The 27,934-nt window shown below is 50.1% G+C and overlaps 12 protein-coding genes across 12 annotated transcripts; 7 read left to right on the top strand and 5 right to left on the bottom strand.

The window, feature by feature from the left end:
* Positions 1-484: 484 nt before the first annotated feature.
* On the top strand, positions 485-1,309 carry ASPGLDRAFT_32561 (Dabb family protein; the record flags this gene model as incomplete). The annotated part of the gene is made up of 3 exons (XM_022544193.1): positions 485-510; positions 856-1,086; positions 1,186-1,309. The coding sequence occupies 3 exons, from the start codon at positions 485-487 to the stop codon at positions 1,307-1,309; spliced, it is 381 nt and encodes a 126-aa protein (XP_022404796.1).
* A 179-nt stretch (positions 1,310-1,488) lies between these two features.
* ASPGLDRAFT_118945 (uncharacterized protein) lies at positions 1,489-2,691 on the bottom strand (the record flags this gene model as incomplete). The annotated part of the gene is made up of 3 exons (XM_022540005.1): positions 1,489-1,647; positions 1,704-2,539; positions 2,592-2,691. 3 exons carry the CDS (start codon positions 2,689-2,691, stop codon positions 1,489-1,491), a joined length of 1,095 nt encoding a protein of 364 aa, XP_022404797.1.
* A 348-nt stretch (positions 2,692-3,039) lies between these two features.
* Positions 3,040-4,385, top strand: ASPGLDRAFT_143068 (Ldh family oxidoreductase). Its single transcript, XM_022541783.1, has 3 exons — positions 3,040-3,130; positions 3,189-3,317; positions 3,368-4,385. The coding sequence occupies exons 1-3, from the start codon at positions 3,119-3,121 to the stop codon at positions 4,310-4,312; spliced, it is 1,086 nt and encodes a 361-aa protein (XP_022404798.1). The 5' UTR covers positions 3,040-3,118; the 3' UTR covers positions 4,313-4,385.
* A 263-nt stretch (positions 4,386-4,648) lies between these two features.
* On the top strand, positions 4,649-5,681 carry fmn1 (riboflavin kinase; the record flags this gene model as incomplete). The annotated part of the gene is made up of 3 exons (XM_022548132.1): positions 4,649-4,765; positions 4,838-5,053; positions 5,110-5,681. The coding sequence occupies 3 exons, from the start codon at positions 4,649-4,651 to the stop codon at positions 5,452-5,454; spliced, it is 678 nt and encodes a 225-aa protein (XP_022404799.1). The 3' UTR covers positions 5,455-5,681.
* Positions 5,682-5,711: 30 nt separating this feature from the next.
* Positions 5,712-7,619, top strand: ASPGLDRAFT_43236 (dienelactone hydrolase). The gene is made up of 3 exons (XM_022545779.1): positions 5,712-6,330; positions 6,386-7,009; positions 7,063-7,619. Exons 1-3 carry the CDS (start codon positions 6,024-6,026, stop codon positions 7,482-7,484), a joined length of 1,353 nt encoding a protein of 450 aa, XP_022404800.1. The 5' UTR covers positions 5,712-6,023; the 3' UTR covers positions 7,485-7,619.
* Positions 7,620-8,448: 829 nt separating this feature from the next.
* On the bottom strand, positions 8,449-11,304 carry ASPGLDRAFT_143075 (pseudouridine-5'-phosphate glycosidase/carbohydrate kinase family protein). The gene is made up of 7 exons (XM_022541784.1): positions 11,069-11,304; positions 10,797-11,005; positions 10,644-10,743; positions 10,550-10,591; positions 10,269-10,499; positions 9,906-10,206; positions 8,449-9,841 (listed from the first exon to the last, which is right to left on the bottom strand). The coding sequence occupies exons 1-7, from the start codon at positions 11,259-11,261 to the stop codon at positions 8,557-8,559; spliced, it is 2,361 nt and encodes a 786-aa protein (XP_022404801.1). The 5' UTR covers positions 11,262-11,304; the 3' UTR covers positions 8,449-8,556.
* Positions 11,305-11,452: 148 nt separating this feature from the next.
* ASPGLDRAFT_143080 (dolichyl-diphosphooligosaccharide--protein glycotransferase subunit OST1) lies at positions 11,453-13,257 on the top strand. The gene is made up of 3 exons (XM_022541785.1): positions 11,453-11,891; positions 12,017-13,061; positions 13,116-13,257. The coding sequence occupies exons 1-3, from the start codon at positions 11,557-11,559 to the stop codon at positions 13,239-13,241; spliced, it is 1,506 nt and encodes a 501-aa protein (XP_022404802.1). The 5' UTR covers positions 11,453-11,556; the 3' UTR covers positions 13,242-13,257.
* Positions 13,258-14,694: 1,437 nt separating this feature from the next.
* ASPGLDRAFT_64139 (mRNA guanylyltransferase) lies at positions 14,695-17,913 on the bottom strand (the record flags this gene model as incomplete). The annotated part of the gene is made up of 5 exons (XM_022548739.1): positions 14,695-15,899; positions 16,677-16,955; positions 17,010-17,645; positions 17,713-17,814; positions 17,886-17,913. The coding sequence occupies 5 exons, from the start codon at positions 17,911-17,913 to the stop codon at positions 14,695-14,697; spliced, it is 2,250 nt and encodes a 749-aa protein (XP_022404803.1).
* A 563-nt stretch (positions 17,914-18,476) lies between these two features.
* On the top strand, positions 18,477-21,007 carry ASPGLDRAFT_79778 (uncharacterized protein; the record flags this gene model as incomplete). Its single annotated transcript, XM_022550034.1, has 6 exons — positions 18,477-18,693; positions 18,916-19,145; positions 19,312-19,423; positions 19,462-19,699; positions 19,976-19,997; positions 20,416-21,007. The coding sequence occupies 6 exons, from the start codon at positions 18,477-18,479 to the stop codon at positions 20,905-20,907; spliced, it is 1,311 nt and encodes a 436-aa protein (XP_022404804.1). The 3' UTR covers positions 20,908-21,007.
* A 258-nt stretch (positions 21,008-21,265) lies between these two features.
* On the bottom strand, positions 21,266-23,214 carry ASPGLDRAFT_43243 (putative beta-ketoacyl synthase (Cem1)). The gene is made up of 9 exons (XM_022545780.1): positions 23,180-23,214; positions 23,051-23,121; positions 22,735-22,901; positions 22,559-22,672; positions 22,437-22,508; positions 22,294-22,380; positions 21,969-22,235; positions 21,546-21,914; positions 21,266-21,496 (listed from the first exon to the last, which is right to left on the bottom strand). The coding sequence occupies exons 2-9, from the start codon at positions 23,100-23,102 to the stop codon at positions 21,332-21,334; spliced, it is 1,293 nt and encodes a 430-aa protein (XP_022404805.1). The 5' UTR covers positions 23,103-23,121; positions 23,180-23,214; the 3' UTR covers positions 21,266-21,331.
* Positions 23,215-23,588: 374 nt separating this feature from the next.
* On the top strand, positions 23,589-24,943 carry ASPGLDRAFT_118316 (agmatinase; the record flags this gene model as incomplete). Its single annotated transcript, XM_022539954.1, has 3 exons — positions 23,589-23,714; positions 23,775-23,901; positions 23,961-24,943. The coding sequence occupies 3 exons, from the start codon at positions 23,589-23,591 to the stop codon at positions 24,941-24,943; spliced, it is 1,236 nt and encodes a 411-aa protein (XP_022404806.1).
* Positions 24,944-26,079: 1,136 nt separating this feature from the next.
* cdc42 (Rho family GTPase CDC42) lies at positions 26,080-26,973 on the bottom strand (the record flags this gene model as incomplete). The annotated part of the gene is made up of 4 exons (XM_022548740.1): positions 26,080-26,139; positions 26,200-26,578; positions 26,702-26,821; positions 26,954-26,973. 4 exons carry the CDS (start codon positions 26,971-26,973, stop codon positions 26,080-26,082), a joined length of 579 nt encoding a protein of 192 aa, XP_022404807.1.
* Between the last annotated feature and the right edge of the window lie 961 nt (positions 26,974-27,934).

Raw genomic sequence — 27,934 nt, forward strand, 5'->3', positions numbered from 1 at the left:
CCGGCAACTTTTGCGGTTGCAATGTTGTTCTGCAAATATATTAGCCGCGGACAATATCATGTAATTAAATAAATGAGGGAGCATACCCGGTCAAGATAGTTCAGTATAAAAATGAGCCACATACAGGCCAGTAGTCGCACATCAAGCTTACGCTTTAGCTTCTTCTCAGCCTCGCGAAACTCTTCTGTGCTCATGTGTTGGGCGACAGCCAGACGATTGTCATCAGAGGATGTTTCCTTTACGTCGACATCCTCCACAGGATTCATAGTGTCAGCCATAATGAGAGCAAATACAGAAGATGGATATAAAAACCGACAGAGTAAGCGATGCAGACATCCCACAAAAGGAGAGCAGGAAAATGCCCTCTTTATATAGCCAAATCATCCCGTTTCCCTCTCTCTTCCCATCCTACTTGTTTGCATGTGTCTGGGATGTGCTGATCGAGTGGAAAGCGCAAAAGAATGCGGGGGAATACGCACTTACGATGACCAGTACTCAACTGATCCCCATGTACTTTCTCCGTAGCAATCTACAGACCGTCTGTTTCGTCTTGTTGATGTGCAGGGGGGAGAACAGCTCCGAAAGGCTCGGCCCGGGGCCGAGAGTACAACGGCAATTCGCCGTTTCTAGGGTTTGGGAGGATATTTTGGGTGGGTATATAGGTAGCGCCTCAGGTATACACAGAATCAAGTAACGCTTGCAAATAATTGGCTCTTTCCTTGATCTTTTGTCCATCCTGATCTACAGCTGGCTACTTCGGCACTTTGCTTTGTGCGCTTTCCTAGTTGACAATCATCTACATAGGTCAGTTTTCCCTAATCATACCACCCTTGAGTTCGAACTGATACGCAACAGTGATGTTCAAGTTCCGCCCCGAGGTGACCCAAGAGCACAAAGACAAAAATTCGTCCGCGAGCTCAAGAAGCTCAAGGAGCTCGACTGCGTCAAGGGACACCGTCTCATCGTCGGTGGACCGTCTGTCACCGATCCAATCGAGAGAAGTAAAGCATTCGAATTCGCCCTGCTGAGCTTCCATGAGAACCTTGAAGAGCTGGGGAAGTATCAAGCTAGTAAGGAACATTATTGGTATGTGAAGAACCCTTCTTGCTGTATTGGCAATCTCGGGAACTCTCGGGAAACTTGTGTACTTGGATTGAGTAGCTCTAATTGAGATCTTTTCTATAGGGTGACGAGCACGTATATGTTTCCTTACAAAGAGGATTTGGTGCGGTTTGACTTTGAAGTTGCGCCGGAGGACGAATGTATGTGGAATTTCCTGCCTCTGGAGGGTATCAACGGCGCGAAGTAGTTTAGAGAATAGAAGCTTATTACGATGAGAATTTTAATTGACCCCTTGACCCCTTGACCCCTTGCCATATTGAAAAGAGAATAAAAAGTGTGTACATCAACGCAGGCTACTGATATATATACACTTAACAAAGGATATCAACACTTATTATACATGAAAAAAAAAAAAAAAATCCAAGTCTAGAACGGACTACGGTAAACACGGAATGTGCTCAGAAGTTGAGCATTGGCAAGGATCTTCTGCAAAAGAGTGCCATAATCCCAGCCCATCGCGGCCGTTGCCATTACAGTCAAACTCGCCTGGTCCTCTCGTCCTGGACGACCGGGGCCTGTCATGTTCTGATGTGATTATTAGTGATATGTCTCCCCCACATAACCAGAAGGGGCGCACTTACTGGCTTCATGTTGATATCAAAAATTGCAAACCCGGAACCCTCGTGGAATCGTCGTACATCAATCCGAATCGGCGCAGTTGCACCGATGAGTTTAACAACTCGCTCGCATTCCTTCATAACCTTCCCATACGCAGGATCCTTCATATCCTCCTTTGTGATCACGCGTGAGTTTGCAGTCACCGCCACCACACCATTGTATGGAGCGATGCCGTCTGCATGATTGAATCGCGAAACTGGCAATGTACTCCAATGTTCCGGTCGCTCAGGAGAGGGTGGCATAACAGTGATAGTAGCTTCCTCACCAGCAAGATATTCCTCAAGCATGACCAGCGGTGACTCCCCCAGCAACGCCGTGATATGCTCCCTCAATTGATCCTGATCATGGCAGAGTTTGACGCCATGGCTTCCACGCCCACGAACAGGCTTACCAACCACGGGAAACCGGTCAATAGATTTAACCAGCGCCTCAAGATCATCAGATTTCGAGAGAAGCCATGAACGTGGGAGGGTGTAGCCACCGAGTTCTCCCAATTTACCGTTGAGATACGCTTTGTCGTCGAAATTCTCCACCATGCTGGGTGGCTGGCCCACGACGCGCAGATCCGAGGCGTAAGGAGCTAATTTCTCAGATTTCTGGAGTGGATGGGAATCGAAGAGGATGGTGTTGGCCCAGAGATGGGTAGCGCCGCTTTTCACGGCGGAATAGATGCCCTCTTCTGTATCGGGGAAGCACCAGCCTTCATTTTTGGAGACCTGTGGCGAGGAGTCTGGTGTGACGATATTGATGCCTTTTGACTGGAGTGTATAGACGATATCAGCTCCGGAGTCTTGATAGCCTATGACCCTGTAAGCCTATGAAAAACGATAACTAGTATAATGGCTACTTACCGCCAGGTTTACGAGGCTTGCGTACCCCATTGATGATTGGGGGATCAGTATCTTGGAACAAAACAGCCACTGTAGGCGCACGGCTAGACTGACTGTACATGCGCCCAAGGGCCCGAGGAAAAGCCCATTGGCTCGACGGCCATAGGTACGCTCGATGTAGCGTGTTACAGGTGGCAAGCATGATAGATTGTGATTGCGTGGAAAGTAGCAGAAGAGATGAAAGTAACCCCCGCATATGAGGTTCGATGTTTATGCTAATTATATGCCGATGCCGGTTATCGGTCGAATGTCCGACGGAGTGGTCCGAATGACCGGAGCGATCCGAATGATGGTAGGACTGCATCGGTACCGGCCCGAAACGGTGTTTTACCGAATGTCCTATGACTTGCATTGTTTCGACTGTAGTTATGGAATATAGTGATAAAAATTAAATATACGGCTACATTGCTTTCGATGGAATTGATTTACTAGACGAATTTGACGCCAACAATTGTCACATTGACCAAGTGAAGGAAACGATTCTCACCATGACTTCTTCCGTGAGTCCTAATGTATACAACTAAGATACTGTTCCCACAGGAACTGATAAACTACAAGGCCAGTTACTATGCTGACCCCGCGACGGCAACCAAATATGCTACAGAGCTGCTGGTGAAGGCTCGCCTCTCCGAGGAAGACGCCAAGTCAATGGCGGACTGCTTGGTTTTGGCCGATGTTCGCGGTGTTGTGAGTGTTGATCACATCATCCCTACATGATTCTGTCTAACATATGATAGGACACCCACGGTCTGGCACGCCTACCCCAATACCTTGACAGGGTCAGCAACGACCGGGTCAACGCGAAGCCAAACTTCAAGCTTATCGAGAAGACCCCAGTGGTTGCCCACCTTGATGGCGACAGTGGTTTCGGCTTCGTGGTTGCCACCAGAGCAATGGAATCAGCCATCAAGCGCGCAGAGATCTACGGCATCGGCATGGTTACCGTCAACCATTCCAACCACTTCGGTATGGGCGCTACCTACGTCCTCCAAGCCCTGGAGAAGAACATGATCTCCCTGGTCTTTACCAACTCAGCCAAGCAAATGCCCCCATTTGGGGGCAAGGAGACTCTCCTTGGTATCTCGCCTTTCGCTGCTGGCGCTCCTTCCAACAACAAAGTCCCCTATATTCTCGACATGGCACCATCGGTTGTTGCTAAGGGTAAGATTCGCCGCGCAGCCCGTCATGGCGAGTCAATCCCTGTTGGATGGGCACTTGACGCTGACGGAAACCCTACCACCGACGCAAATGTGGCTCTGAACGGTAGCATGGCGCCTATCGGTGGTCCCAAGGGTTCCGGGATTGCCATTCTGATGGACGTCATGTCAGGTGTTTTGACTGGCGCTGCTTTTGGTGGCGAAGTCGGGGATCAGTACAAGGATCCCAGGCCCCAGAACGCTGGACATTGCTTCATTGCCATCAAGCCGGACATCTTCATGACGACTGATGAATTCAGAACTCGTATGGACGTTTTGGCCCAGCGCATTCATGGCGTAACTCCGGCTCCTGGCTTCAATGAAGTGCTTTTCCCTGGAGAGCCAGAGCATCGCCTTGGTGCTCAGCGCCGCAGAGAAGGGATTCCATACGCCGAGGCAGAAAGGCAGTTGTTTGTTGACGCCGCAAAGCAGTACGATGCTGCTGAGCTTCCTCTGTCGGAGGTCCCTCTATCTCTGGAGTCATGAAATATACTCCCTGTACGTAAAGAAAGGTGATTAGATAGTCCGAAAGTGAATAGATTAATTGCTCATAAGTCCCCACGATGTCGAGTGTTATCTGACCCTCGGCTAATCACGTGTAGCCGAGCCGGTCAGGTGACCAGTAGCCGCATCTGGCGTAAAATACAGTTAAATTACATCACACAGCCAATCAGCGGGCACGGCGGACTTGACTCCCCGCACCAGCTTATCGATAACTCCCAGACCACTTTCTTCCGCTTTCCACGCATCTCAGACCGTTGTGAGCAGGACCATAGCGGGCAGACACATACCCAGACACAAACACGACGAGACACAGGCACAATGCGACCAGATGGACCTCGCGACCCCGTCACCGGCCCCGATTCGGGTCCTGAGCCCCCGTTTCCTGTGCGATTGTCGGGTCCTGTCATCAAAGGTTTCGGGCGGGGGAGTAAAGAGGTGGGTTAACTTGTGTTATCTGTCGGCGAGCACCCTCGAATACAGGAAGCGGAAGGCTAATATGGGCTTTAGCTGGGTATTCCTACGGCCAATATCTCGGCAGACATGCTCGCGGAGCATCCGGATTTGGACATAGGTGTATATTATGGCGTGGTTGCGTTAGATCCTAGTCGGTTTAATTATACGGAGACATCATCATCGTCGCCTCAGGGAACTTGCGGGAAGATTCTCCCCGCGGTGTTGAGTATTGGATATAACCCGTTCTACAAGAACAAGGAACGCTCGATTGTACGCCGTTGTCTCTGTTGCAATTGACGTTGTGTACGCGTTACTGATCCGGCTAGGAAATCCACATCATGCCGCCCCTCGCAGCACCCTCCCCGACCGCCGCGAGCAACGAACAAGTGAAATTCCACAAACTGCCGGACTTCTACTCGACACCGCTGAACCTGCTGATTCTGGGTTACATCCGACCGGAATACGACTACGTTTCGCTTGGGGCTTTGGTGGAAGATATTCGGGTGGACTGTGAAGTGGCACGGAAGAGTCTGCAACGAGATACATATGCGCGATATCTGGAGGAAGACAGAGAGGGCGATAATGATACCGAATACGTCAAGGCGCATCGGCAATGGTTGACGACGTTTAACGGGAATCAGCAGGCACCTGCCCGGACGTCCGGATTATGATTATAATAATGATGATCACATACATACATATTTACTGGCCATGAGAGACATGCGCAAGGAAGGGGCAGCGGTGGGATAGACAAAAAAGAATGCTCGAGTTGACATTTGGTGGTTTCTTGAAATTTTTGTCTGTTTTGTGTGCATAATCCGCTTTGGAGCATTTTGTGCATTTAATACATAGGATAAATCTTGGCATCTCTTGACCTGCTTCCACTTCCTGCTTGAAGCTGTTTTCAGCTTCTCACAACACTTGTTCACTCGCTCTTCACACTTCTTGTCCGTTCCCACTACAGGGTCTGTTTCGGCCCTACGACTTGGCGCCATGAAATCGGAACCCCACGGAGCTTCTCGTCAACGCCCGCCGCGCCAATAATCATCGACGTCACTACCAATCTGCCTTTGCGCCAAGGGACGAGCTTCTTGTCGAGCCTTAACATATGTCATAGAGCATGGCCAGGAGTCAGATGCGCAGGCACCGTGGTTCCCTCCGGGTTACTTAAAGCGACGGCTGTTCCTTTTGGCCCCGTTCGATACTATCGGACTATCCGGATTTTAATAGACACAGAACAATGGAACGCCTCGTTAATTTTGCCCGTCGTCGCCGCAGTAGCAATACCAATGTACCACGGTCCCGTTCGCGTTCGACAAGCGATCGGAGCAAGAAGGATGAAGCTCCTCGTCGGCTCATATTGACCTCCGACACTCCGGACTTTGACCAGACTATTATCCGGCAATTCGAGGCTGAGGGATTGAAGGTCAAGTACCTGCCATTCCTTGGTGGGGGTCATGATCTGGAACGGGCCCGGAAGGATCTCGAAAACCAGTTGAATGAGCTCGAGGATGATCTAGAGCCTGGAGAGAGATATGCGGTAGTTGGTAGGTCTATATAAGGAAAGAGGAAGTACGAGAGGAAGAAGCTAAATTCCAGCAGCGTACAGAAAACCTGCCTATCTGCTTTTGGCAGCTCATCACCAGTCTACCACAAATACCAATCCACTCCCTCGACTCTGCGCTCTAGTCGCCTACTACCCCGAACCACCCTTTGATTCCCATGATCCCCAGTTCCAGGAGTACTTGTTCCCATGCGAGCCTCCCTCAGGTGCACTTGATGGCGTCTCGACCTACTCCCCTCATTCTCTGCTCCCTCTCCAGATCCACCTAGCAGATGAACAGACCCCAACTCTTTACGAGAGCTACACAGCCAATCCAGACAAAAAGCGCCATCGATGCCATGTCTTCTCTTACCCAGAGTCGCATGTCGGATTCGCGGAGCAGTCGGAACTGAACTATGACCGGATTGATGCGCAGCTTGCCTGGAGCCGGACACTGGACTGCATAAAGAGGAGCTTTGCACCCGGGCCAAACTGGACAGTCTCTGATATCGAGACGACATGGGCGAAGCATTGGCACAGCATGACGCAAATCGGCGCCCCTACTCGCGACACCATGGAGGTAATAGTGGGAGGAGAGAATGGCATCGAGGCACCTGAAAGCCACTATTACTACAAACATACGGAGGGACCGACTGTGAACTGCGTCCCGACTTTGATTGGCGGTATGTCTGATCCCGCCAACAATACTGATACATCTATATCTAACAACCAAAAGCAAAACGAACCAACCCATCTGCCCTCAGAACCTTCCACAAAAACACCTTCTTTCCCTCCGGTCCATCCTCCCAACACCTCCGCCTCATCTCCCGCACCACCGGCCCAGACCGTGTCGTCGATGAAGTCCTCCTCTCCTTCGACCACACCGAGGAAGTCCCCTGGCTTCTTCCAAACGTCCCGCCAACAAACCACAAGGTGCAGATCCCTCTCGTGCTAACGGGGAATTTCTGCGCCGGGAAACTGGTTCGTCAGCAGGTCTATTGGGACCAAGCTAGTGTGCTTGTGCAGGTTGGGTTGTTGGATCCGGGGTTGGTACCTGGGGGTTTTGAGGTGAAGGGGGAGACGAGGAGTGGGAACCAGAAGGTTGAGAAGTTGCCAGTTTGCGGGAGGGAGGAGGCGGAGGGGGTTTTGAGTGCTTGATTTTGTCTCATTCTCTTTGAGTATGGGAATGAGATGGGATTTCTATGTTAACGCTTGTTCAGAATATAGATACATGAATAGAAAAATTCTGTCTCTTGAAAAGTTTCTCAATTACAATCAACGCCAACAAGGCAGATGCACCTTTCTTGCAAACCAGGATGTCTGATAGGTGTACAATCTTTTGAAGGTCTTGAATCTTGACACTCTATTCCGGTGGTCCTCCGGTATACCCATGCCAGACATAGCAGTTCAATTCACATTGAGGATGTGATGATTCTCTTGCTCGTCTGGTACCGCCAGAAACATAACGCCACGTCTGGATGTGCTGGCAAGAACTGTCGTCATAGTTCCGTTCTTCCCCTTTTGGACAAAATCTGCGTGAGTCCTATAAAATCAGTTCCAGAAACATTAGCACTACCTTTGGGTGCTTTGCAAACATCTCATCCAGGTTATCCTGGGGACAGACTCTTTTGCTTCACCAAATTCTCAGTAAGCATTGGCGAGTACGAGCACGCGAAGCGATATCGTCGAGTAATCTATTTCATATATGTTGTCAGTTTTATTCTGGGCCGTTAGCACGTGAGTCCTCGTACCGGAGAAGAGGAGCCTGCTTGGACTGTTGCAACGCGACGAATTGTCTCGAGAGGGTTGTATTTACCAGTGCCGAATCTCTCACATATGGTCTATAGTCACCCGGAGACTAAGATAAGGGGTTCTCATAGACTGGTGGATTGTTCCAGCCGATGTAGCTTTTCTCGAAATGTGGAGTTGGAATGCATGCTATGGTGACCAAGCCAGGTTCAACAGCCATATTCTTGCCTTGGAGGCAAGAAGAAAGGGAGTGAATGGAAAGCCAGGGACGCCTTCGTAACTGCATACCTATTGGGACGCTGATATAGCTCGACAACTCTGAGCCAAGTAACCAAGGAAGCGTGGCAGACCATTCACTTTCCAGTATCAATTGGCATATGTAGCAAGTCCCCATATATAGTAGATGTTGAATGAATATTCTCTTTTGACATATTATGCGTACGCTTTTATGCAAAATCTATACAAGTACACCTTGTAGTACTCACAGGCCCAGACCCCCGAGATCATCACTCACCCCACCGGCACTCTTCAACGTCCTCAAACTAGCCTCCTGCGCAATAGGCAAAACATTCTCAACCTGTCTATCTGTAGCACCCTTCGCCAGCCCAGCAACAATAACACCCAGCAACGTATCCCCCGCCCCGTTCACGCTCACAATATCCCCCTGCTCCAGGACCGCAGCCGGCGTGAAATGACGCATATACAAACCACCAACAAGATCAGATCCGATGCCACGGGATAAGATGTACGGCGAAGCCTCGGGGGATGTCAATCGGGGATCACCCGCACGAAGAAGTTGGGTGAGAAGGACGCCCTGCGCGCCTAGCTTTGTGATGATACAGGGGATGAATGGGAGGAGCTGGATAGATTGTTGTGGAATGCCTTGGTCGACGAGGTCGGCAGATGTCATGAAGACTAGTCGATCGCGGGCACCCGAGGATGGGATTCCCATGGCGTCGATTACGTTGAACCAGTTGTCTGACTCTAGTAAACCGCGCTCACGTGCTGCCATGTACATAGTTGAGAGCTCTAGTTGATTTGGTGCTGCTAGGCTGACAGAGTTGTTGGGAACAGCATCGGAGTCGCGAATGGCGGCAAGCAGTCTGCGACTTTTTGCTGTAGAGACGGGCTCAAAAGCAACGCGGGCACCATGTTTCGTAGCCACTGCAATCCACTTGGCTAGCACAGCCGGGCTCCAATTTGCATCGGCTACAACCCATCGGGGCTTTGTGCGGCTGATGATTGGCTCCCAGAATCCCTCAAAATCAAGCTTGTCCTCAGGCAGTTCCATTATCCCCATATCTGCCATTGCCACAACAAGGTCCTTTTGTGTGTCATTGATAGCGACATATTGTGCTGTCCTTCCCGACGAAGCTGAAAGCATTTGGACCCCTTCGGTTGCGAGGTTCTCAGCTTGAAGCGCGGACAAGGCTGCACGACCACTCAAGTCATCACCCACAACGCTGCAGAAGAGGACAGAACTGCCTACACGACTAGCAGCAATGGCAACATTGTGACCTACTCCACCGAGACTCTGTCCGATGACGGCTGGGTTCGATGTTTGTGGGACAGGCGTGGTAGTCGTAGTGCTCTCTCCCACAAGCGGGGAATAATCACAGGAAAGGTCAATCGCAAGAGAGCCAGCAACCAGGACCTCCGCTTTTTCTACTTTTCTGGGAGCGCCTTCAGTGGCTGGTTTCAAATTCGACTTAACTTCTGAAGCTGTGTGGTCAGCTTTAACCGTCTCGGGGATTGCTGGCATGTGTCTATACATGAGACAATCTCCGAAATTAGGGACAATACGAGCCTGTTTCTCGACAATGCACTCACCGATCACTCTGCCCTTTGTCCGACTGCTCCAGTTTTGAAAGCTCCACGGCTACCTTGGCTGCTCGCTCCACGTTTGCCTCGACCAGTGTCCGGTTGGCGACCACACTCTTTCCGCCGCTCAGCTCTTTGATCTTAGCTAGTACAAAGGGTGTGTTATCGCTGCCTTGGAAGCCTTCCACTTGCGCCAGATGGAGCGCCTCTTCAATAATTGCATCCATATCCTCTTTCGGAATCGATTGTTCAAGCGGCACCGGGTTGGCGAAATGGATGCCTGATGAGACAGCGAGCTTGCTTTGTGCATCTGGGTGGTGTTAGAGATGTGAGAAACTTCAATGGGTCGACGTAGAATCATAAAGAACGTACAGATAATGGCAGCAGCTTCCGCTTCGTTTTGAATGACCTTGGGGCTCTTGATTCCGCTGTCCCTCGTGAAGAAAGCAGGGAAATCCACGGAGCCCTGTCTGCCATCCGCGAAAGTCCCGACACAAACTCCTTCGGTCTCAAGGTATTCCAGAGTTCGAGGGATATCCAGGAAGCTCTTGCATCCTGAGCTAATGACAGCCACTGGGGTACGACCCAGTTCAGTGAGATCCGCTGGGTTCGATTAGCAACGCTGGGCATAGAATCTATACCGTGATACACACCCGAAATATCCATAGAGTTTTCTCCACCCCGGTGAACGCCACCTTATCAAGTTAGTTTAGTTACCAAAATGAGACGTACAAGTCGAGATCATACCTAATCCACCAGTTCCAAACACTTTGATTCCAGCCATGTGCGCAAGCATCATTGTGCCTGAAACGGTTGTACCGCCATGAAGCGGCTTGCCGGCCAAACCCTGTCGAAGATTAGTCTTTATACATATGATGTTTAGGTTAGAGTCCCCTATACCAGGCCGCAAATGTAACCAAGGTCTCTACGAGACACCTTGAGTGCATTCTTTTTCTCAGCGGTCGACGCCAACTCAATGAGTTCCTCGGCGTCCAGACCAACCCGTGCCACACCATTGAGAATACCAATGGTAGCAGGGACACCGCCATTGACTCGAACGACAGACTCAAGCAGTGATGCAAGAGCAACGCTTTCGGGATACGGGAATCCTGGAATCTTGCTCAGCCGAGGTTCGCTACCTTCGGAAACATTATCCTCTCAGATATACATACCATGAGTGTAAATCGTAGATTCCAATGCCACAACGGGCTTCCCTGTAGCTACAGCATCACGAATCTCTTCTGACACCTTCAAGAACTTGCTCTGGCCGAGATCATGATAGCATCGAGTGGGACGAGGGGCTCTTGCGGCCGATATTCTGGTTGTCCTGCCGCAAAGACGGGCAGCAGCTCGTGTCACCAGCATCGTAGGAATGACAAGAAGGCACCTAAGCTCTCCTTAAACTAACAAAATAAACCGAGAAGCAAAGGAAACAAGACTGGTGGTGGAAAAGTGGTATTGATATCAATCGGCGATAAGCGCAGCGCATTTGGCCGCTGCGGCCACCGTACAGCTCCATGGTGTAATTACCGTATTGGGATACAGACACCTCAGCAGCTCTTCTGCCCACTCCCATCACTCAATCAACTCTCCTCCAACTTATCTTATTCTCCCTTGGTGAGATTCTGGACGGTCTGATTGAGGACCGCCCATCGTTGCAATGAGGCTTTTTACCGCAGTCACTACGCTCTGCGGGCTACTCCTGCCCAGCAGCGTAGTATGCGCCGACGAGCGAGTCGCTGCGATCAGCGAATTCAATCCCCCGCAAGTGTTTAAGAATACGAATCTGGTCCGGCACACGAATTTGGAAAAGGGTTATGTTCGGGAGACCGTCAATGTGGTCGTGGAGAACGTGGACAAGCAGCCGCAGAGCGATTACTACTTGCCGTTCCCATCGGACGTGTTTGACAAGGTTGGAAGTCTGGAAGTGAGAGACAAGAAGGCAGCAGAGAAGGGAAGATTCGATGTGGAAGCTGTCGAGCTTGATTTCCGCAGGTGAGTATGCCTGCATTGGTGCCAATGGGTGATGTTGATGGCGATGCCACGGTTGCTTGATTGGAGCTACACAAGCTTGGTTGTTTGGACTATGGAAGCTGATGATGGCCTCTTCTTTATGGCAGTGACCTCGAATACTTTGTCATTCATTTCCCGGAACCTCTCGCCCCCAAGTCGCAAATCACTCTGGGGATCTCGTACACCCTTCTTAATTCCCTTAACCCACGTCCGGCCACCATCGAACAGTCTGACCGTCAATTCCTCTCCTACTCCTTCTCCGGCTTTACCATTTCGGCCTACCCTACCGTTACCCAGAAGACAAAGCTGAAGTTCCCAAGTACGAAGGTTCCTGACTTTACTGTCACTGAGGGTCTGAAGACTAGCTCGGGCTCTGACCCCGAACGCCAGGGCGCGACATTCACATACGGTCCCTACGACACTTCGAAGGTCGCACCGGGAACGACCTACCCGATCACCGTTCGCTACGAGTTCACCAACCCTGTTATCACGGCTTCTCTGTTGGAACGTGACCTGGAAGTGTCCCATTGGGGTGGTAACCTGGCAACTGAGGAACGATACTGGCTGCGCAACAATGGCTCCGAATTGACGAGCCAGTTTTCGCGTGTGGAGTGGACCATTAGCAGCTACCAGAATTTGCCCTCTTCTGCATTGCGCGAGCTCAAGTACCCGCTCAAGGCCGGTTCGGTCGATCCCTACTTCATCGATGATGTCGGCAACGTTTCTACGAGTCGGTACCGTCCTGGAAAGCCTAACCGCGACGCGCACCTGGAGCTTCGTTTTCGGTACCCCATCTTTGGTGGCTGGAACTACAGCTTCCGGATCGGTTGGAACAATGATCTGACTTCTTTCCTGCGCCGCGCGGTGACTGGGGCGGACTCTTATGTCCTGAAGGTGCCGTTCATCGAGGGTCCCAAGGCCTCCGAGGGCGTCCAGTACGAGAATGTTGTTGTCCGCTTGGTTCTTCCTGAAGGATCTCGGAATGTCAAATATGAGTTGGTGGAAGGATCTGCCAGCAATGGCCTTCCAGGTCCCAACCAGATTCGGTCTCACCTGTCCGACCACAAGACCTACATGGACACGCTGGGCCGGACGGTGTTGACCCTGGAAGCGGAGAATCTCTCTGACGAGGCTCGTGGTTCTCAGCTTGTGGTAAGTTTGAATAATTTTCGTCTTTTTACTGGAGTACCGTGCTAATGACTGTAGGTCACTTATGATTACACCCTGTTGAATGGACTGCGCAAGCCGTTTACCATCACAGCCGGTCTGTTGGCTGTTTTTGCTGCTGCATGGTTCATTGGAAACATCGATGTTAGCATCAAGAAGCGGTAGATATTCATATACACACGGGCGTGTATTATTTATGTTCCATCTTCCAGCGCGGTCTATACCAAAATGAAGTGCCTTGCAAACTACTTGGAATTTAGACGATAATATTACCAGTCCCTATCTTTGTAAATCTATAGTAAACCGGGTAAACCGGCATTCATGGCTTGTCGCCTTGACATGAGTTGCTGCCTCCCACGACCTTCTGCCTTCTGCCTTCTGCCTCGCTATAAATTCGCCACTCTCTTTCTTCTTCCTCTCTCATTCTCCTTACAACTCTCTACTCATCTTCGTTTCCCCCAGCATCCTCGTCTTCCATCGCTATCCCGGCCTCGGATGGTCCAGACGAGCTTAGGATATCTGTTGGACATTACTTAGCAGATAGCTCCTAAAATGCACTTCTCTTGTCTCTTTTCCCATCCCTCATATAATGACTCAGCTGCTACCTACGTACCAGCACCCCACCGGTAAGTCACCCCACCACACAGAACACACTACTAACACAACTTCCTAGTATGGCCCTTGGCGGGAGGCCGGTAAGCAGCACAGAAATCACTACATTTGGTGGCTGAAAACTAGTTAATGTTTTCCGGTCAACTGACCAGGCTGGACTGCGAGGACACTTTCCTTGTAGGAAAGACTGGTTGGGCGGTAGGGTTGGGCCTGGGATATCAGATGCTGTGAGATGCACTTCATAATACATTCTAAGGCCCTTGGCGGAAGGCTGGTAAGCAGCACAGGAATCACCAGTAAAATGGATGAGACCTAGTCAATGTTCCCGGCTGACTGACCATTCTGGACTACGAGGGACATTGGCCAGTGTTTTTCGTAGGAAGGTCTGGTCGGGCGGTAGGGTTGGGCCTGGGACAGTACTGACGCTTGTCATTGACATCGTCGTCTGTCGAACTTGCGTTAAAGAATAAAAAACCTCAACTTCTTAATTCTGTTAACACTTCATAGGGCATGGCCTCTGGTGGGAGGCCGGTAGCAGCACAAGAATCACCGCAGTATAACGTGGATGAGACCTAGTCAATGATTTTCGGTTCCTTGCAGGACAGACTGGTTGGGCTGTGGGGTTAGGCCTGGGGTATCAGGTGCTGAATAGCGCTGATGTCGAGATCTCAATGTTATACGCGTGAAGAAGATATGTACTCTCGTCATCACGGCTAGAAGGCTATGAACGGTACTGGCTTTGCCTATATACAACTCTAGTTTATGGTGGCCAAGAGGTCAAATGAAGTACTACTTCTTGAACTTAGGAGTCGGAATCCTGAGTAACCATGTATAAACAGCGTGGAGGTTAATCACGCTTCGAGGATTATAACAAAAAACCAGACACCTTAGAATGCTTCCCATCTGCTAGTCCAATTCAATCCCACCATTGTAGATTGTACAGAATTTAGTAACAAACGCCGTACGCCGCGAAGAAAAGATGCACCAAAAGAAAGTAAAAGAAAGATCATTCCTCCAGCTTCCTTTTAACCCCATTCGCAGCTGGGGGAATAGGCCTCCCTCTCACATCTGGAGGAGCATGCTGTGTAGCCTGGCGTTTCTTCCAGGCAGTCTTGATAGCGCCTGCAGCGCGAATGAGGTCATCTTCCGTCACGCGATCCTCGATACTCTCAAGGACCTTCTGGACAGTAGAGACGTGATTCGCATCCATTTTATCATCACGCAGACGGTGGAAGCGCCAGCGACCTTCTTCATCCTTTGCGCATTCGACAATCGTATCATCGAGCGGTTGCCCGAGGGCCTTCATGTCCTCCCATTCAACCGGGGTCACGTACAATTCACCGAAGGGGCGATAATCGTTCGAGCTGTGCATGACGAAGAGGTGGAAGATAGGGATTGCGTCGTAATCACGATACGACTGCATGATACCATCCGCTTCATCGTCCGAGTCTGGTTCGAGAAGAGGGAACTCGAGGCGCATGCGGAAGTCGATGGTGTTTTCAGCAGGCGGCTTCCATTTGAGGATATGCTCATCTGTGCCAATGCGGTAGGGCGTGCTGCGACAGGTGAAGATTAACCCGTCGTTGCCGTGGATGCGCTTGACCCTGGGGATAATATCGCGGAACATCATCTCGATTCCGTAGCTGACCTGGGTGGATTTGTCCTCGACGACGAAAACGCGGTGCTGCTTCTCTTCTGGAAACTTCTCATACATCGCCCTGTATGGCTTGAGGACATTCTCCTTGAAATACGCCAATCGCTTGTCCAGCGTACGGTGCATCAGAGCCTGCCCATCCAACACCAAACAATCAAATACGAGATACTTGAGTTGCTGCGTCCCATCATCATACGTATCATTCACCAACTCCCCATCCACAAGTGTATCCACATGGTACGACTGAAAGCTCTTATCCCCCGATCTAGGGAAATGCAGCCCCGGCACGAATCGGTAGTCATTCTTGCGGTCGATCAGGTAGTGAATCTCCGGCGTCTCGGAGTCCGGGTCCCCACGCGCAAAGTACATCAGACACCGGATCCCGTCTGTCTTTTCGCATACGTAGTAGTCTTCGCGTTGGAGTTCGAGGAGGTGTTTCGTCGAGAAGCTGACTGGTTGCGCTCCCGGGAAGTTTAGGTTGTTGCGACCTAGGAGGGCGGCAACTTCGCGGCGGAACTGGTCGGCTAGATCTGGTTCGGCTTTGATGCCAACGGCATCTAGGTCGGGGACGGAGTTGGACATTGTGTTTGTATGGAGGTATTAAGAGCAATAGAGCGAAAGAGGGCGACTGTTTTCCGATTCGAGGAACGTGGGAGGTTTGGAGGCAAGTCAGGACGGCTGTCGCCCGTAGGCGCGAATTCACGGCGGAAGTCGAAAGAAGAGGTGTCGGACGATAAAAGCGCGCGAATACTTGACCGGACTGTGTGTTGTAGACAGCGAGGTGAGGGTGAAAACGGATGGAGATGGAGATGGACTCATGGTTCGATGCCGCGGCGTCAAATGTCGATCATCTGCCTGAGGCATATACATTCCTTATTTGGACAATGCGCCCACCCTTCGACGCTACACACAAGCAATAAGTGACAATTTGGTAGAGATAACTGTTATTTAGAGTATCAGATATCAAAGTACATTGTGTGTGCAAATATGTCAATACTAAAACAAGACATTGAAGACCAAATCGCAAGAGATATAGTAGTATCTTAGGGGTATCATATGAATATAGACCCAATCAAATGTATCCAAAATTGCCAATATAGACGCCAACCCCAATGACCCAAGACCCAGACCCATGTGAGAAAAGAAATAGATGAATGAACGCCGTATCGTCACGCGTAACCTCATAAGACCCCAGTCGCCAATGACGGCAACCGACAACTTCTAGGAAGTTGCAGTTATCGAATTCCCAGGCGCCGCTGAAGATTGATCATTTGCCGCATCATTAGCGGTAGTATTATCCGCAGCCCCGTTGGCAAAGGGAGAGTCCAGAAGACTGGAGTCGTCTGGTTGAAATAGGTTCCCTTCTACCGGGGGATTATCCCCAGTGGAGAAGAGTCCACCACCACGGGCACCGCCCAGGGCATGGGATAACATCTCTTTGATGCGGACATAGCGATACTTGTTCTTGGTCGTGATGACCGTATGGGTAACGAGTGGCTGAGGGTTGGAACGGCCGATAGCGGCCATGACGTTGTCTTTTTCTTCGTCCGAGTCCACGGGGCCATTGTTTTCCATCTCGTCTTGTAATGGAGCATTGGCATCGATAGCGGCCTCTGTAATTCATATTAGCCAAACGCGCCCCATGAAAAGAGAAGAAAATGACTTACTCTGCTGCCGAGCCTGATTCTTCTTCTGATACGCCTGCAACAACATATCATACGGTAACGACCGACCAGGAACACCACGCTTCGCACCCATCGAATGACTCTTACAAGTCAACGACCGCGCACACTGAGCCCCATTCGGCAGTGTCACACCGCACTGCTTCTCAACATCGACCGGTCCCTTGGGTTTGGGCACCTTGGGTTTCGGCTCCTCCTTTTTCTTCTTCTTCTTCGGCTCCTTGTCCTTGTCATCCTCGTCCGTCTTCCGCTTCTTCCCCTTCTTCGTTCCATCCTCCGCCATGCCCTTCACGGCACTCTTCTTCGCACTCTTCTGTCCCTTCATCGCATCGTCGCCATCCTTGTCGTCATCGTCGTCTTTCCCGTCGATCTTCTCCTTCGCCCGGTTCGCCGCATCGCGCGCCTCCTTCTTCTTGCGCGCCTTTTCTTGTTTCGCCTTCAGACAGCCGCGGATGTGGTCGACTGCGGCCTGCTTCAAAATCGGCCGCTTGCACGTCTTGCAGATCACTGATTCGATATGGTCTTCTTCGCGCGGTTTGCCTGTCGGAAATGCTGCCATCGTTTTCTCGTTTAGACCGGGGAGAATGGGGGATGCTTTGGGTGAGGTTGCGGGTCGGGCATCTATAGTCATGGTATCAGCAACATCATCCTTCGACCGTCATTGCGAATTAAACATAGAGAAGCGCACCATCTTTCTTGGATTTTTTGATCGGCTTCTTTAATTTAATCTTCCCGGGTTTCGTATCCTTGTCCGCAAACTTGTATCCCGATGCATCGACCAAGCTTCCTCCTATTGCCCGAAATCCATATTAGCATGAGCCCAGATACAACATAAAAATGCGAAAAGAAAAGAGATCTTACCTCTGCCATTATCACCGTTGGCCGCCATGATTCACGTAAACTAGAAAGCGAGGACGATGACAGGGGTTCTGGCTGGTTTCGTGATGTCGCAGCTACTCTGACGTCCTGCGAAAAGCAAAGTTCTGTCCGACTGTCCCTTATATCCGGATCTTCAGTATATAGAAGTAATAATGAATGTTGTTGTCCGTCCTGACCGGCGGCATTGCGTTGAGCCATATAAGGCGCCGTCCGACTCCGCAGCAAGTCGGGGGGGAGAGTCACGTGCCGTTCTGATGCCTACGTCGGGGCCCTACTCCGGAGTACACCACTGTTCTTATACATGGAAGGAAGATATATCGATATCTTCGTCAGAAAGTTCATAATGAAACAAACGCGTGTATTCACTAACACGGTATTAGGTCTGCAGGTCTCAAAGGACTTGCTTCATTGTACTCCGTCCGGGTGCGCTGCAGCTAGCGACTGACTCCCTGTTTGCTATGGCTGATCATCTTTCTGCTGACTGTCAATATGTATTTATGTTGCTGAAATGCTATTATAGCCAGTGTGCTTGTTGGATTGCGCCGAGTTGAATGACCAGTGGCTCACTACAGAATGCCATGTCCATATCCATGTCAAACGAAGCCGTCTATCGCTGGCTTTCCATACGATGCAATAGCAGACACTGACTGGCCCCCAACTACCCCAGTTGTCAGTATACTGCAATTCAGTTTCCACCCCGGAATGGACGTGAATGATCAATCGCAGCCCGTGTCTACTCTATGGCGAAACTCTTTGGAATACGTCTCAACTTACCAAGCGGTGTCTCGTAGTATGGAGAGAAGTTCACGGACCAGTGGGATACGATTTTCCATTAGGTCATGAAGGATAGTAATGTTGATATGAGATTGATCGCATCCCGCGGAGGCTGGATCGAGGAGGATTACAAAACCGGGGACAGATACTTTACCGGCTTTCTTTTTTGGAAGTCAACTGGAAATGGATTGAACGGGACTCTGCAACTATGAGAAAGAAATGCTAACGACATCTCTAGTAAAAACGGGGCCCTTTCTTGACAGGCGGGCGCCGTGGTCTCTAGGTTTACCAACCCACTTAAAACATCTGTTTCCGGCTGAGAAGCTCCAGGAATGGGATTTTCCTTCGACACCTGTGCAAATAAATTATCAGCACCCGGTTCTGAACGCACCAGTGACTCGACAGTGCAACGTGAAAAACACAGAGACAGGGCCATTCAGCATATCCTATCCACGTGGAGTCGGTAAAGTAAGCGAGATGGGGACAATGTATCTGTGCCGTTCCAGCCGGCGGTTGGTACTCTATGGGAACCATCAGTCAGTACGGCCTTCTCTTGCTAGCAGATGCGTCAGATAGTCGCTTCTTGGAAATCGTTACGTTCGACTTGCATGCAGAAGATATTTATGCCATGTAGCTGTTCCAGGAGCTCCGGGTGGAACTCTGGAAACTAGGAAACTGTCCTATACTTCGATGGGGTATAGACAGGCATAAGATTGAGTGGTGCAATGGTGTTTACTTGTTTATTGGTATGTGCCCTATGGCCTAAACAACTGGACGGTGTAAGATAACCAACAGTTTCAAGATTATGGAAGCTTGGAGAACACAGTGCGAGAGCGTGCTCACCAATTAATTTCATTATTTGCTACTGTATGCGGGAATTCTCTACAAGATCTATCCTATCCAACAATCCCCTATCCTTCGAATCTTGGCTCAAGCGAGAACCTCGAGATAACAACCTTCCACGTCCCAGTAAATAATGCCGATAAACAAGCATTTGAATCTGCCTATCGACGCTACAGAGTGTATGTCACTTTTCTCTGCCCTCCAAGTTAACGCAAGCTGACAATCGGATCAAACCAGAACAACCGTCCATCAATATCATTACGCTGGCCTATATCATTTTCAACCCCCCATGCGCTTTGATCACGGGACCTGGCTTCCAGGTGTTAGCACGGCAGACAGATCTACGGCCCCGACAGCTAGATATGTTGGGCTATTCTCATCCACATCTCCAGAAGCGCGGGATGCATGGTGTGGTGACTTTGCCCGGCGAGCCATGACAGACTACGAGTGTCTAGGTCACATTATTGTTTGGATACGGTATGTGGCTATCCGCGTTGAGACGCATTTTATGGTCTTTGAAAAGGAAGACCAACAGATAAAAGACATGCGATTATCTACCATTCTATGATGAGAGATCACGCCAGGGCTGTACATACAAGCCCTCATAATTGCGTCACAACAGGCACCACATAAAACGAACAAATTGAAGAATCTTAACCCCCAAAAGCCCCATCGCAAAAAACAATATAACATGCGGCTACTGACTTCAGGGTTGCGGGCAGTTGCGAAGAAGAGGCGCGTGAAGTCGACCGCCTGGGTGAAATCCGTAACCCAAAATGACAACACAGTCTACATGGAAGAGAAACGAGTTTTCCAAGCCGACGCAGACACCACACCACAAGAGTCCCCCGTCATGTTTTTTCGAAACCGAAAATAGGAGCTGAAAACCCTAGAGATCACGGCCCTTGCACTTGAAATAGTCTCCAAGCGAGAGGATTGTAAACGCCGTCAACTTGAACTACGTCAACTGGAACTTGAACGCCAGCAAGCTCCACCTTACGGTGCGTCTTCATTTCCATCTGCGTCTGGATCTGGATCTGCACCTGCTTCTGAGTCTGCACCAACCTCTCCAGGCACACCTACTCCAGACACACCTACTCCAGACACACCCTCATGGACCGGCGTATCCTCCATAGAAGCCGACATAATCCGAATCCGAGGTCTACTAATAACCTCCTTCCCCAAATTCTGCACCGAAATAGACGCCTTCCGGTCACGATACGGAATCGACTTCTCGCACACCCACCAGATCCTCGAATCACGCGCGATAATCCGTGTTCTGAATCTCTATTCCGATGTGAAAACGCTTCATCTGTGGGAGACTGATAAGAACCGGCATAAGTATCTGCGGCTGTGCGAGCAGGTGATTGAGGATTGGCAGGTGTAGGTTTGTAATGGATTGCTGACGACGAAGAGTCCTTTTGAGACGGCGGGGTATAAGGAGTTGAAGAGGAAGATGGGGTGGTGAGTTTAGGTTTGGTTAAGGCAAGTTAATTGGCCTCTTCGCTCTTTGTGTATTACTATAGATTTCTTCTTTTCTCATATAATTAGTGAAATCAAGTCTCTTCTTCCATATTATCTTTTTACATCCTTGTCTATGCATGATCTTGACACCTTGTAATTCACCGATAATCCTAGCATCCAGATGCCCTAGTATGGCCTGAAGGCCCGGCCCGTTTGATTATTCCTAATCCTACTTCCACAAGTTTGGCTCTAGCCATTTTTTCAATAAACGCCGGATCTGATCTGGGATCAATGAGCTTGTGAAATTTTTATGTTACCACTATTATACAATCTAAAACTCATCCACCTCAATCCCGCAACCTCGCAAAACAAAGACTACTATTCGTCCCCCCAAACCCAAAACTATTCGTCAACGCGACCCCGATATCCCTCTCCTGCGCCTGGTTCGCCGCATAATTACAGTCAAAGCCATCTCCCAGCTTCTCCAGGTTAATAGTCGGAGGCATCACGTTCTATCTCCGTCAGCAAGCCCTCTCCTCTAAGTCCAGAAAAGGGAGGTACCTTATGAATAGCAAGGATCGTAAAAACCGCCTCTACCGCACCAGCACCACCAAGAAGATGCCCCACAGCACCCTTCGTACTGCTAATATTAACCTCAGAAGCCTTCTGTTTCCCTCCAGGGCCAAGAAGAAGAGACTTTATAGCTGCGTTCTCCGCAGCATCGCCGATAGACGTCGACGTCGCGTGGGCGTTCACATAATCCACCGTCGACGGAGGCAGGTTTGCATTCCGAAGTGCCTTTTTCATGGCCATTAGTGCTCCTTCGCCGTTTTCACGGGGCGCGGTCATGTGGTAGGCGTCGCCGGTGCAGCCGTAGCCTTTTAGTTCGGCGTATATGGGGGCATTTCGGGCTCTGGCGTGTTCGAGTTCCTTTGCACCTAGTTAGACCTGCAGCCAGACAATATAGAGGGGAAAGGGACGAACCTCGAGAACAACCATGGCGGCACCCTCACCAACTACAAACCCGTTGCGGTCTGCATCAAATGGTCTCGACGCTTTTTCGGGGGTATCGTTGTGATCTGTAGCCAGACTGCGTGCTCGCGCGAACCCGCCAATTGCCAGTGGGTGTATACACGATTCAGCACCCCCAGATACCATGACATTTGCATCCCCGCAGGCGATAAAGCGAGCTGCGTCACCGATAGAATGGGCTCCGGTTGTGCATGCTGTTGTTGCGGCGTGGTTGGGGCCCTGTGCGTTACAGTGAGTATGCATTCTTAGTATCAGTTCCTGAAGTGAAATGACTCACCATGAATCCGTATTTCATGGATATATGCCCTGCCCCGAGATTAATCAATATCCGGGGGACGAATAGCGGCGAAACCTTCCTGTAGCCCTGTTTTTGTCGGTTTGCTTTCACTTCATTCAAGAACGACGATAGACGAAACTCACCCCCCTATCATAAGCAACCACGGTATCATAAATCTCATCAAAATTCCCAATCCCCGATCCAAGACAGATTCCCTGCTACTTATTAGCCATTCCCAAGCAAGCCATCGAAGAAAAAGGCGTACCGTCATCTCCCTCTCCTCAACATCCCCCACCCCAGGCCTCCACCCAGCATCCTCCAACGCCTCCTCAGTAGCAGCCATAGCATACTGCGCGAACCGCGCCATTTTTCTCTCCTCCTACACCCTCATTAGTATTCCACATCAATCCCAATTCACACAGAGAAGAGAAAAATACTTACATCCCGATTCACCCACTCACCCGCCACCCACCCACCCTCCTTCCGACTCCCCGCCGGCACAACAGCAGCAACCTGGCATGGGAGATCCACGAAACGGGGATCGCGATTGCGGACGTTGGCGATGCCGCAGTGGTTATCTAGGAGGCGGGACCAGGTGCGGCGGATTCCTGTCGTCGATTAGTGATTGAGACTGAGCCTGTGCATATGTATGGTGTTTGTGTATGGTCTGAAGGACTTTCCCTTCTGGGCAATGGGAAAGGTATACAATCGGGCGATTGCTGTAGAAAGAGATAGAAATAGAATGGAGTATACGTACCGACACCCAACGGCGTCACGGCACCTAAACCCGTCACGACGACACGACGCATACTGTGACGGTGACACTGCCTATCGATCAATTGAATAAGAACGTACTAAATGCAATGTCTAGAACACAGAAACATACTATACCCAATCCAGCAGTTAAAAGTAATCCCCGACCTGCAGTAGACGCAAGTCAGTGAAATCCATCCCAAAGGGGAAACTCTGCACGATGTCACACCCACTTTTTTTTTTTTTTTTTTTTTTTTTTGCCCTCTCTCTTTACCTTTTGTATCTAATCACGGCCGAACCACTGTCTCTCAATTGTCCAACGGCGACTCGTCTCGGCTCGATCCCGGCGGGGCAATTAAAGTGATCTGTTGCTTTTTGGGAAGTTCGTGGAGATGGGGATTGATAAAAATGTGTGGTCTGCGGAGTAGACGGAGATAGTACTGAGATACGGCGAATACTACAAATATAAAAACTTCTCCAATTTTCTTTTCTTACTTTTTTCTTTCTTTTACTTCTTGCAAATATTACAATTGTATCCGACAATGTTGAAGTCCCTTGTTATATGGCTAGCTCTATCGAGCTCAGCCTTATCGCACGCCCACCATGATCATGACGAGGTAGCTCCCCCGCACGTGCGCGAGGAGCTCCTCAGGAAATGGGATCAAGAGGTATCCCATCATCCATTCCCCTCTAAATTCATCCCTGATAAGCCGGACTAACAAGCGCAGTGGTCCTTCACCGGAATCTCCAGCTTTGCGCACCTCAAGCCCGTAAAATGCCTTATCGAGCCCGACGAGCGCTACGACATTGCCGTTATCGGCGCGCCGTTTGATACCGCCGTTAGCTATAGACCAGGTACGTCCCTTTCTTCTACAGCTTATGCGCATTCTGAGTACAGGGGCTAATGGGTGAAGGCGCTCGCTTCGGCCCCCGCGCCATCCGCGCCGCCAGCGCCCGCCAAATGGCCGGAACATCCTTCAACACGCGCGCAGGAATCAACCCGTACAACGCCTGGGCAACAATCAAAGACTGCGGCGACATCCCAATCATGCCCTTTGACAACGGCGTCGCTGAGCGGCAGATGTACGATGCATTCCTTGAACTCGGCTCCCGGCCCGCCATCACATCCTCTTCATCCAGTAAAGTAAAGGGCATCTCCGCCGGAAAAACCAAGCTAGTCACGCTGGGTGGCGACCATAGCGTGGCGCTGCCGGCCCTGCGCGCGCTGTACCAGATCTATCAGAAACCCATCACGGTGCTGCATTTCGATGCGCATTTGGATACGTGGAATCCGGCGCGGTACTCGGCGTACTGGGTATCGGAGCAGTCGGGGTTCAACCACGGGAGTTTTTTCCACAAGGCTAGTCGCGAGGGTCTTATTTGTAATTCGACGTCGGCGCATGCCGGGCTGCGCACGCGGTTGACGGGTATGGACGATAGCGATTATACGAATCCCGGTCCGGAGCAGGGTTTCCTGCGCATTCACGCTGATGACATCGATGAGCTGGGTGGACCTATGGGTATTGTGAATCGGATTGTTGATCGGATTGGGCTTGATCCCGAGCAGCCTGTGTATCTTTCAGTGGATATTGATGTCTTGGATCCGAGTACTGCTCCTGGGACTGGTACGCCTGAGCCTGGTGGTTGGACGACGCGGGAGATGATTCGCATTCTGCGCGGTATTGAGAAGTTGAATATCGTCGGTGCTGATATCGTGGAGGTGTCGCCTAGCTATGATAACAAGGGTGAGACGACTGCTCTGGCTGCTGCGCAGGTTGCTTTTGAGATTATCACCACTCTTGTCAAGGCTGGTGCGGGGGATGTTGGTGGTTGGTATGGACGGAAAGAGGATGTCGCGGAATCTGTTCACCAAGGTACCGATAAGGACGAGCTCTGATCGTATCGTACCTGTCATGCCAATAGCTTAATGAATCATGAAAACCTGTGACAATTCAACGTTTCATCATCTGTTGCGACAGAGTTATACTCCGTAGATTACTGACAAAAGTCCCTTGCAGCAAGAAGAGCTGCCCACGGCAAATTTGATATCACTGGCTTCATTGAGTCGATTTCTAATTCCAGTATCTCGCCACTAAAAGTCATAAAAAGAAACAGGCTTCACAAACTGAAAAAATCGAGCGAGCAATCTGGGTAGACAGGTAGACAGGCGGAAATAATTCACAACATCACAGTAAAAGTCAAATGATTAGAGAGGAAATAAAAAAATCAATCAGCCAAAACAAGACGCCCTGACTTCCAACGCCGATTGAGACGATGAGCTAAAGAACGGAACACGGGGAATCCTTGAGAAATGAACGACAAGGGAGGGAATCGGAACGACAGCCGAAACCGTCGGATATAACATCGGACCGGACAAGAGGTAGAGTAGTGAACGTAGGATGATCCGTGGCGGTAAGTCCGGATAAGAAGGAAAATATGAAAAAAGAAAACACGTCGGCCGGAGATCGGGGGATCGTCGATTCAAACACCGGCGTGCGACAGCGGAATCTTCAAGGGGAAGGGGGAGACGGAAGGGGGAGAAATGACGGTGAACGGAACCAATGGACCCTGGGATGTGATAGATGAGAAGTAAAGAAAAGCAGAAAAAAATGAGGTTGCTGAATGTAGGCAATCATTTCAAAATATCCGACTTCGAATGAAGAAAAAAGACACGAGATGGCAAGCCATGGCCGCCATAAAAAAAAAAAAAAGGGCAGACCGATAATTCATCGAAAATTGAGGTAAGACAGAAAAAAACGAAAGATCCCTGACTCCGTACGGCGTTCTAAATCGAGCTTGTTTCAATCGACCTTCCTCCCAAAGAAAAAGCAGAACAAACGGGGTAAAAAATAAAGAAAATATAGAAATAAAATAAAAAAAATTAAAATAAAAAAAAAATCGTTCCGACGTGTCTGTTTGATAGAGCAAAGTGTCAACAGACATGTCCAGCGATGACGTAGGACCAATGTAGAATACCAACCTGAGCATCTGCAAAGAGACCGTTTTTTTGTTGTTTAGATAACAAGGAAGCGGCTACAGCAGGACGCACTTTGACCTCTTCTTCGGGGCAGGTTCAAGAGCGGCGACGATAGCCTAGATCGGTCAGCCATTGTCCAAATGATGTCCAAATAGATAGACGTGGTGAAGAAATACCTCGTCGAAAACGTCCTTGAGCTTGTATTGGGTCAAAGCGGAGCACTCGACGTATTTGACAGCACCCAGATCCTTGGCCATACGATCACCGTCCTCCTTGCGAATGGGCGCCATCTTTTGACGGGAGAGCTTCTCGCGGACACTGGGGTCGTCGCGCAGATCGGCCTGGGTACCGACAATCAAGCAGGGAACACCGGGGCAGTGGTGGTGGACTTCGGGGAACCATTTCTCGCGAACGTTCTCAAAAGACGCGGGGGAGGTGACGGAGAAGCAGACCAGGAAGACATCGGTCTGGGGGTACGACAGAGGGCGAAGACGATCGTAATCCTCCTGTCCGGCGGTATCAAACAGACCCAGGGTGTAGGGCTCATCACCGATCCTGAATTTTCGAGAAAGAAGCTCGAGTCAGTCCAGGTGTTCTTTTGTCCATTCAACTCCAGCGACGCGTGGTTCCAAGCTGCCAGACCACCAAAAGCTGAGACAAGATGCCGATCCGACTTACATGACAGTAACCGCATAGTTGTCGAAGACCGTAGGAACATATTCAGAGGGGAATTTGTTTGTTGTGTACGAGATGAGCAGACATGTCTTTCCCACAGCACCGTCTCCAACCACGACACACCTGCACAGAGGGAGCTTGATTAGCTATGATCCCGATCAATCAACGCAGAAATGACATAAAACGATTGACTCAAGCTCAACCCGCCCGGAAAGAGTTCAGTGAAAATAAGAGGGGAAGAAAAAGAGGACGTACTTGATGGTAGCGACAACCATATTGCAATAGCGTTAAATTATAGGGCGAAAAGAGTAGAGGGAAAGGTAAATTCAACCTTAGGAAGAAGAAATAAAATTAAGGCAAGAAAAAAGAAGCTTCTAACAGTTGGAGACGGAATAGGAGATCGACCTCGGACTCAGGACCAGCAAAGAAGTCCGAAAGAAAGACGGAGGGGGGCAGCAGTAGTCGTGGGAGAGGGAGAGAAAAAGGAGGAGTAATAGTGGAGGAGGGACAGCGCGTTGACCGGAGGAGGGATTAGGATGGCGTTAGGAGGGAGTAATAGGAAGCAGTATAGATAGGATAAGATAGGGGTAGAGTGGGAGAGAGAGAGAGAGAGAGATGAGAATCTCGAGAAGTGAGAGGTTGGAGACGCGATGTTGTGGTGGTGCAGGTGCAGTATGTGGATGTGGTGGTGAAGACGGTCGTGAATCCGTCTCTCCGCCCAGTCAGGAGCCACCCGGAGCGGTGGTCTAGAATGCGGTGAATAATTTATATGGGGCCCTGGGCAGCAAGACCAAAATATGGACAAGACAAAGAACTGTCACGATAACAAAGACAGTAATTATTAGAGACGAGTACGGAGGATACAGGAAGGGATATGAGAAGAAGAGAGGGAATAGAAAAAGAAAGGCGACAGAAGCCAAAGAAAATCCGACTACGGCCGATGTTTGCTATGGAGGACAGAGTAGTAACAGCAATAACAATATGGACTGACCATATGAGCTGTTTAAAATACCTCCTCTGGCTGCATCCTTTGGTTACTCTCTATCAATACCACTCAGAACAACCGCGGCCTATCCTATTCTCATTTTCCTGCCCAAGATGGGGAAAAAGAGGGGCAGTTATCAAGATGGGGTACCCCTCCGCCAGCCGCCGGAGAGGAGAATACCAGTCAATACAGTCAAGTAGTGCCATGGGGAGAATACTAAACTCTCAGATACTCTGGATGCATTCCAATTC

This window comes from Aspergillus glaucus, assembly GCF_001890805.1.
Source record: "Aspergillus glaucus CBS 516.65 unplaced genomic scaffold ASPGLscaffold_3, whole genome shotgun sequence".
Taxonomy (NCBI): Eukaryota; Fungi; Ascomycota; class Eurotiomycetes; order Eurotiales; family Aspergillaceae; genus Aspergillus; species Aspergillus glaucus.